At 36.2% G+C, this 9222-nt stretch overlaps 1 protein-coding gene across 1 annotated transcript; it reads right to left on the bottom strand.

The window, feature by feature from the left end:
• Window positions 1-6683: 6683 nt before the first annotated feature.
• LOC103502949 (protein MIZU-KUSSEI 1-like) lies at window positions 6684-8042 on the bottom strand. Its single transcript, XM_008467073.3, has 2 exons — window positions 7436-8042; window positions 6684-7203 (listed from the first exon to the last, which is right to left on the bottom strand). Exons 1-2 carry the CDS (start codon window positions 7917-7919, stop codon window positions 6884-6886), a joined length of 804 nt encoding a protein of 267 aa, XP_008465295.1. The 5' UTR covers window positions 7920-8042; the 3' UTR covers window positions 6684-6883.
• Between the last annotated feature and the right edge of the window lie 1180 nt (window positions 8043-9222).

Raw genomic sequence — 9222 nt, 5'->3', positions numbered from 1 at the left:
ATGCCCTCAGTCGCAAGGCCGAGCTAAATATAATCACGAGAAGCATGCCCACGAGCAACTTCCTTGAACGAATCAAGGAAGGAATACAGCACGTTGAGTTGGCCAAGAATCTGCTGAAATTGGCCAAGGAGGGAAAGACCAGAAGATTTTGGGAGAATGATGGTACCCTCCTTACGATTGGTAACCGCTTGTTCGTGCCAAGATGGGGAACCCTGCGGAAAGATGTCTTAAGGGAATGCCACGATTCCTTATGGGCGGGACATCCAGGTATGAATCGAACACTTGCCTTAGTGCACGATAAATATTACTGGCCAAGAACGCAGGATGACATTGAGAGTTATGTCAAGACCTGCCTAGTTTGTCAACAAGACAAAGGGGAACAACAACTTCCCGCGGGATTGCTTGAACCTTTGCCGATCGCTGAGAAACCATGGGATAGTGTCACTATGGACTTTATCGTAGCCTTACCCAAATCCCATGGCTTTGGAACCATTATGGTGGTCGTGGACAGATTTAGCAAATATGCCACTTTCATACCATGCTCACCAGACATAAAGGTAGACGAAGCGGCAAGACTGTTCTTTAAGAATGTAGTAAAACTGTGGGGGATACCGAAAAGTATCATCAGTGACCGAGACCCACGTTTTACTGGGAAATTCTGGCGGGAGCTGTTCAAATTGATAGGGACAGATTTAAACTTCTCCACGAGCTTCCATCCCCAAAGCGATGGCCAGACGGAAAGAATAAATGCTTTGTTGGAGCAATATCTAAGACACTATGTCAGTGCGCATCAAACAGATTGGGCAACCCTCTTAGATGTGGCCCAATTCTCTTACAATCTCCAACGAAGTGAGTCAACAGGCAAGAGCCCGTTCGAGATAATCATGAACCAACAGCCCAATACACCTGGTGCCTTGATTGCCCCATACGAAGGACCTAACCCTTCTGCATTTAATTTTGCGAAACAATGGCACGAAGAGCAGGATATATCAAGGGCATGTCTAAAAAAAGCGGCTCGACGAATGAAGAAGTGGGCCGACAAAAAGAGAAGGCCAAAAGAATACGAAATTGGCGACAAGGTTTTAGTAAAACTACTACCAAACCAATTCAAGTCCCTTCGAAAAGTCCACAAGGGACTTGTCAGGCGATATGAAGGCCCATTCTCAATCATTGAGAGAGTGGGTAAAGCAGCATATAAAGTGGAACTACCTCCAAAGTTGAAGATCCATAATGTCTTCCATGTAAGTATGTTAAAACCTTTTCACGAAGACCGGGAGGATCCAAACAGAAGCAAAACCTCTCGAGCACCAACCGGAGTAATAACCGAGTTTGACAGGAAGATCAAAGAGATCTTAGCCGAGAGGAAAATAAGAAGAAGAGGAGTTCCAAGCCACTCAGAATATCTAATTCTGTGGGAAGGATTGCCAGAGTCTGAAGCCAGCTGGGAACGCGATGATATGCTTTGGCAATTCCAAGCAGAAATAGAAAAGTTCAAAGAAAACGCAACGGGGACGTTGCGAAATCGAGTGGGGGAGGGTGTCACGCCCCAAAAATAGACCCCCAAAATTTTTCGAAATTAAGGCTCCTTAGCATTGCCCAAGAGGAGCCAACCAAGTCCCACACAGTCCAAAGGCCCTAAGAAAATAAGCAAAGTCACGCAAGGGTCATGACACAGCCGTTGAGCGGCAGCCAAGCGCGCGCGGCCCTGACATGGCATGGGCGCGCGCGCGCAGCACAGCGCGCGCGCACGATGGGCAGGCGGGCACGCACGACATCGCGCTCGCGCGCGCGGAAGATGGGCGGATGCGCGCGGCATCCGCGCGCGCAACACAGACAGCGCGCATGGCAGACGCGCGCGCGCGCCCGACGGCGCGCGCTGGGAAGACCAGAGACGCCTCTGGAAATTTTTGGAACTTTCGATGACGGACGTCAAACACAGTGACGAGCGGAACGCGCGCGTGCCTGACGAACGCGACGGCGACCCGCGCGCGCGCTCCAGGCCCCTCCAGACACGCCCAGACGCATCTGGAACCTTCTATGTCGGTCATGAACAGTGCTATGTCGGTGGCTGACTGTCATGAAAAGCCCAGAATGCTCTAGAACGACTTTGCCGACCTTTTAAGTCGGTTTTAAGGGCCAAGGTCGGTTATGTAACTACTATAAATACCCCTAAGGGGTCTCATTTGTAAGGCATCCAAAAATCATCCAAGAATATCCAAGAAATCCTCAAGCATACTCAAGCAATACACTTGTATTCTCAATTTTCTCAATCTTTCTCTACTCTTTGCCTACTTTTCCCTTCTCTAAAGCCTCTTTCTATTTCTAGCAAGTCTCCTAACAAACTCTAAGGCTTACATTGGTGTCTCTATCACCATTGTGCCGCACGTTGGTTAAGTGTTAAAAATAACCACGTGACATTAGGCTCTCATCTTAAGATTCCTCGGGATTGTAGGTATGATTTCAAGTTTATCTAATAATAAAATTTTATATCTAAATCAAAGTGTCAAAATTTAGTCCATTATGCAAATTAAATTAGGAAATGGATTTGGCTAAATCAATTTTTTCAAGATTTTTTTACACAATTATTTAGACTTAGTTAAACGATTTTTTATAATTTTTTTTGGTACATGATCGTTTATTTTTTTTACACGATCCTTTAGATTTTGCTACTTCAATCTAAATAATTTTTTCAAGATTCTTTATACACAATCTTTTAGATTTAGTTACCCTAATCTAAACGATGTAAAAAAAGAAGAGGAAAAGAAGAAAAATGGTGGAAAGAAATCGCAGCGAAAAAAAAAAAAGAGAAAAAGAAGAAAGACAATGGAAAGAAATCATATTTTATTACCCAAATCTAAACATCGTAAAAAAAAAGAAAAAAGACGATAGAAAAAAAATCGCAGCGAGAAAAAAAAGGAGAGGAAAGGAAGAAAGATGATAGAAAAAAATTGCAACAATCGCAGCGAAAAAGAAAAGAAAGACGGAAGAGCAAACCTATAGTATTTAAAAGATGACTAACTTTATGGGCTTTGTTGTCGCACCGTAAATATTTTAGTACTTTGTTATATTTATGAAAATATCCCTAAAATTAAAGCTTATGTGCAAGATTCATTCTTGATTTAATTGGCACGTCAAATAGAGTTGAATTAAGGACATATAACTTGTTGTTTGATTTTAACACTACCTTTTTTGAGATTCATCCATCCATACATGTGCACAAATCTTGAAATGGGGCGTTTGTTAAATGATAAATGTTATACCATTCACAATTTGTCATGCCATTTACCAAAGTAATATGACCAAAATACAATTAATTGAATGTGACCAATTAAAAGTTGACATGTGTCACAAATTGAAACTAAGGACATAAATTGACAAATCTTGATGACGACATGCTTTCATCAATACCGTTGAATCAAGTTAACTATTTTGGTCAAATTAAATATTATTTATTTGGGATAAAGTTCAATTTAGCCAAAAAAAAATGCTTAATTTAGCCCAACTACTTAATAAAGCACAAATCCATATAGTTGGGTCTAGGGGTCTAATCCATGGACCAATCAAGTCCAAACCTATAACATCAGAGAACTCTGAACTCTATGAGTAGAAAAGTTCTCTTAATTTGTGGGAGTTTAGAAAATTTTTACTTCATAATTCCTAGATTGAATCCTCCCAAAAACTAGAAGATTTCCTAATTTATGAAGCTAACTGTCCTTAAAATTTGAAGTTTCCTTTGAAGATACAAGCCTTCTTCCAAGATATTCCAATTTTGAGAAGATAACGTGTTATGCTTTCTCAAATCAAACTAACATGTCTAACCTAGAAAGAATTAGAGGATCAAGTACTAGAGATTGAACCACGTCATATCAAATATCAACACAAATATACAACATAAATATATGTTCAATTCCACAAAACTCAACCAGTCGTCGAAGCTTTTACTCGAGGTGGCGAACAGTGTATACTTTAATACACTACTAATAAAATGACTCACGTAGAGCTTGTTGATTTAAATGTTAATTGAAAAATTTGTTTTTCACCATGCGCTTGTTTAGGGTAATTATAATGGGAAGCAATTTTTAGAATAATTATTATATAACAATATTTTAAAAAAATTGCAAATATAGCAAAATCTATCGGTGATAGGCTTCTATCGTTAATAGACTCTTATGGTTTATCATTGATAGGCCAACATTTACTATATGGTCTATCTGTGATAGACTCCTATCATTGATAGATTTTGACAGATTTTGCTATATTTACAATTTTTTTTAAAATGTTGTTATGTACTTAGTTATTTTAAATCTAATTGCTACATTTGCAACTATCCCTTTTTTTTTTATCTTATTTGGCCCATTAAGGTTTGGGTGTTTACTTACTGTTATAAAGGTCTCTATATAAATAGCCTTTCTTTTTTTGTTTGCATGTTTGACATAGATACGCAGAGAGTCCGAGATTGTGAGTTATTCAAGAGAGTTTTTGTATTCTTCTTCTTGAGATCTCTTTCTGTTAGTTCATCAATTTGATGGTATTTTGATTCGTTACTACTAATAAATTAGGGTCCTACCTTTGGTTTGTACAATAGACGTAGACTTCAATCGAACCACTATAAAGATATGCGTCAATCTCTGTACTCTTCTTCATTTAACTACTTATTTTAATTATTTTACTTTGATTTAGGATAATCTATTGATTACTAATTTTGTTCTACAAAAGACTCAACTCGATGATCACCTAGATCGACTCGACACATAGATTGTGAGACTCCCTCTCAAAAGCACGATTATATTCCCTATGGGTTTGATAATATAAGTATTGAAAATTTCGACTTTTGACAACATGTGAGATCACTCATGATCTCCATGTTGTTATCTTTCGTCCAAATTAGTAAACTCCCTTCATCAATAAATCTTAGGATCCTCTTAAGGTGGAGATCAATTTCTCTATAGCTGAGTCTTTGACTTCCTCTAAGATTGAGAAAATTATAATACTTCTACATAGCAATGACTTATGCTCTTCCTAGGACAGTAATTATTTCAATGTTATACTTCATGTAGAAAAACGTGAACAATGAAATATAATGAGCAAAGAGCAAGAACAAAATGTTGCACAACTCGACAATATAACATAAACATTTGCTCAAATAATAATGACAACTAAAAGAAAAGTGGGGATATTATTCATGAATTATTGAATAATAGACAAAAGCGACTATTATAACAAAAGCCTAAATTAAACCTTAACTAAAAGTCTCCTTTACTTATTGAATCGAAGAAATTAAACAAACCCTCATCTTAAAAAGAAAAGTCACTCTTCAATAATGGAAAATACCGAATGAAATAATACATATGAAAGTTTTTCGAGAGTGAAAAATATTCCACAGAAAAATAACTTTGTTTGTCTAAAAAATATGCTAAGTTATGACAGATCCACAACTAACGCAAGAACCCTAATCAAAATATAAAATCAACCAACCAAATATATTAGATAACATGTATTACTAACAATAATGTAAAAAAAATAATTTCTTTTAAAATTCAAATTTAAATATACTTTTACGTTCATTCCATTGTTCCTAATTAACTTTCAAAATATATCAATTTTATTCAAGTTAAGTTCCGATACGTTTGAAGAATAATTGTTTCGGATCCTTATCATATTATTTTGTATCGTTTTTTATGAGGTTTTTTTTTTAAAAAAAAATAACAAAACGACAAAATATTTACACTGTATAGAACAATTTTGAAAACAAAAAAAGCCCACAGGTTCACCATGAAAAATACAAAAAATGTCCCGTCAACCACGTCGCCAACAACGCGCGTAATATATTTGGTACACGATCGTTCATATTTGCCTATTGTTTGGTACAGGATTGTTTAGATTTGGTCGTTTAGATTTGGATAGCCAGGTCTAAACGATTTCTTTTTTAAATTGTTTGTACACAATCGTTTATTTGGTTACACGGTCGTTTAAATTTAGTTACACGATCAATTTGATTCAATTACACGATCGGTTAGATTTGATCGTTTAGATTTGGGTAGCCAAATCTAAATTATTTATTCTTTAAATTCTCTGTACACGATCGTTTAATTTGGTTACACGATCGTTTAGATTTTTTTTTGTACAAGATTGTTTAGATTGACCAAACAATTTTTTGTAAGATTCTTTTGTACTCGCTTAGATTTGGCTATTTTTTTTAGATTTGGCATAACTTAATTCTAAACGATTTTTTTAGGATTTTTTTGTACTCGCTTAGATTTGGCTATTTTTTTTTGTACACTACCCAAATCTAAACGACGTTTTTTTTTTTCAGTCTTTTAAATTCAATACACGATCTTGAACAACCAAATAAAAGTTTGAAAAAAATATTTTTTTGATACATGATCTTGAACAAAAAAAAATTGAACGAAAAATGATGGAACAGACGAAGACGGTAAGAAGGAAAAAAGGAAATGAAGAAAGACCATGGAATGAAAGGATAAACTTGAAATATTTAAAAAATGGCTAAATTCATGGATTTTGTATATTTTAATCATTTGTTATATTTATAAAATTTCCCTTTTTTCTATTTGCTTTGTGCTCTCATCACAAACCTATCTAGCCCTAAATCATGGTCGCATAAAATATGCTAAGTACTCATGCTTCAAAGCTACATCATGAATTTATTAAAATAAACAAAATGAAAATAAAGACCAAAACGATTTATAAGTAATTATATATTTTTGTACTATCTATCACAGTGATCAAATTCAACCATCCAACCTTTGTATTAAGTTATGCTTGAATTTGAGTTATTATACATTTAATTAAAATAAGTAAACGATAGAAGTCAGAAATAGAAGTTAATCCATCTATTTTTGTGGGCTTTTTCTTATTGGAAAAATTATATTCTTAGAAGAAAAATACTGAGTTCAGGTCCTCCATTACTATCTGGATTTATCATGTAAAAAGCTTCCGAGTCACGGCTACCTACAACTCGCTCAAACTTTGCTCTCATGTAAAGTAACTCTCCCTCTGACCTACTGCTTTTTCCGCCGTTCTCCACCACTGGAATAACTCCGGCACCGACCGACACACTCTGGACCATGTTCAACACATACCGATCAAACTCTCCACACGTACGCAACATCGAGTGCCCACACTTTCTACCGTTACAATACATCGTCCATCTGGGCTCCTCAAACAACTTCTTTGGTCGACCATCTGTTAAAGAATATGGATAAAAGGTTATTTAAATTGAAATTATCTAAAACTATTTAAAACTATTTAAAATAAAGGGGGAAAATAGAAAAATACTTTTAGAATGGCTAGTAATTTAAGAAACAAATTTTTGGTGGGTAGATGATTCCATCCCTCCGCCACACAAGATTAAAACATGGAACATTTGAGATAGTGCGTCATAAGGATACACTGATCATTGTCCTTAATTTCATACCATTATAGGCAGGTGCCTCAGATTCGAGGGCTATCCGAACCAAACCGGAGGACATTTCCTTGACTAGGGATGAAGTAGAAGTGGCCAACTCAAGCAACAAAACCGGCTCGGATTGGGGGTGTATTTGAACCGCAAAGGTGACGTGGCCACGGCGTCGACCAAAGAGTGTTCCAGTGACAACTCTCCGGCCAAGAGACGGCCTAACGGAGAGGTGGGTGGGGATGGAGAGCCATTTACAAGTGGGAACCGAGAGGAGCTTGAGAAGTGAGTGGAGAAGGATAGAGAATTTTGATCCCGTTACCGTTTGGTGGCGGTGGCCATGGTGGCCGGAAAAATTGTTTGGATTGGAATACTCCGGCGGCAGATTAGAGGAGGAGAAGGATCTGAAGTCGTGGTGGCGGTGGCCGGAGATGGAAGATGGGATTAATTTTGTGGTGGCTTTGATGGCGGCACTGCTACTTCGTGTTCTTTGGAGGATTGTCATGGCGATGAGAGAGAAAAGAAGGATGAAGAATGATAGAGTTAGTGGAGAAGGAATGGAGAGAGAATGTTCATTTTGTAGAGAGAGAAGGGAAGAATAAATAAGAAGATGACAGGAAATGAGGGAGACAAGGACTGATGATAGTGTTGGGAGTTGGCCATTATAAAGAGAAGCAATGGAGGTTTTGGTGTCATCATCATTTTTGTGGACCTTTTACTTCGCATATTTTTTTATTTCCTTTATGTTCCACCTGTGTTTCCATGTGTCTATTTATGTCTTCTGGCTTTAATCTATAACCTAAAACATGTATTTCACTTTTATTATTATTATTATTATTTTTTTTTTTTTTTTTTTTTTTTTTTTTTTTTTTGTCTTTTATAAGGTCAATACGACTCTTTTGGATAAATTAATAATCTTTAAGAAAAAGGTCAATCTAGTAAATCTGGTTATTGAGTGGTCCATAAGAAATAGTAATGATATATACTTTCACTTGCACTTAACTACCATCCTCCTCTCTTCCTTATCACACACCACTACAAGAAATCTGGCCTTTACTGTCGGTAAAACCGACATTAAAGGCCTTTAATGTCACTTGGCGACCGACATCTTTGCGAGTGTTATTAAAGGGCTTTAATGTCGGTTGGGCTTCAATGTTGGTTTATAACCGACATTAAAGGCCTTCAATGTCGGTTATAAACCGACATCTTTGAAGGTGTTATTGAAGGCCTTTAATGTCGGTTCATCTTTAATGTCGGTGGATAACCGACATTAAATATGTCTTTAATGTCACTTATGATACATCTTTAATATCGTTTTTCCACCGATATTAAAGATGTCTATAATTTTTTTTAACCGACATTAAAGCTATCTTTAATGTCGTTTTTTCAAATTTATTTTTATTAAATCCTTGCATTATTGTCCATTTTGTATGACACCAAATAGTTAAAAATGAAATCTTTTACTTGTACATATACAAAATGAAATCTTAATAATGTGTACATTTATATACAACTTGGCTTCAAAGACAAAGAAATTATGAAACTTAATTATTATACATTGATCATCCTTTGTAAAAAAAGAAAGAAAGAAAGAAAAATAATATATTGAGAAAGCAATAACTAAAACTGCAACTAATAGCAAACTAGAACGCTTCACAAATGACCATCTTCAAGATCTTGTCACAAAGATGAGGGTCTGGCTAATTGTACTCACTTGCAACCATTTCTTCTATTGCAGTCATTTGTTTAGTGATAGCTCCTTGTAAAAGACATCAAGATGGTTGAATTGATAAGTAACAATGTTATGA

Source organism: Cucumis melo, chromosome 8 (genome assembly GCF_025177605.1).
Source record: "Cucumis melo cultivar AY chromosome 8, USDA_Cmelo_AY_1.0, whole genome shotgun sequence".
NCBI lineage: Eukaryota > Viridiplantae > Streptophyta > Magnoliopsida > Cucurbitales > Cucurbitaceae > Cucumis > Cucumis melo.
Note: the sequence above shows the minus strand (reverse complement) of the source record. Positions and strands in the feature narration are given on the sequence as shown.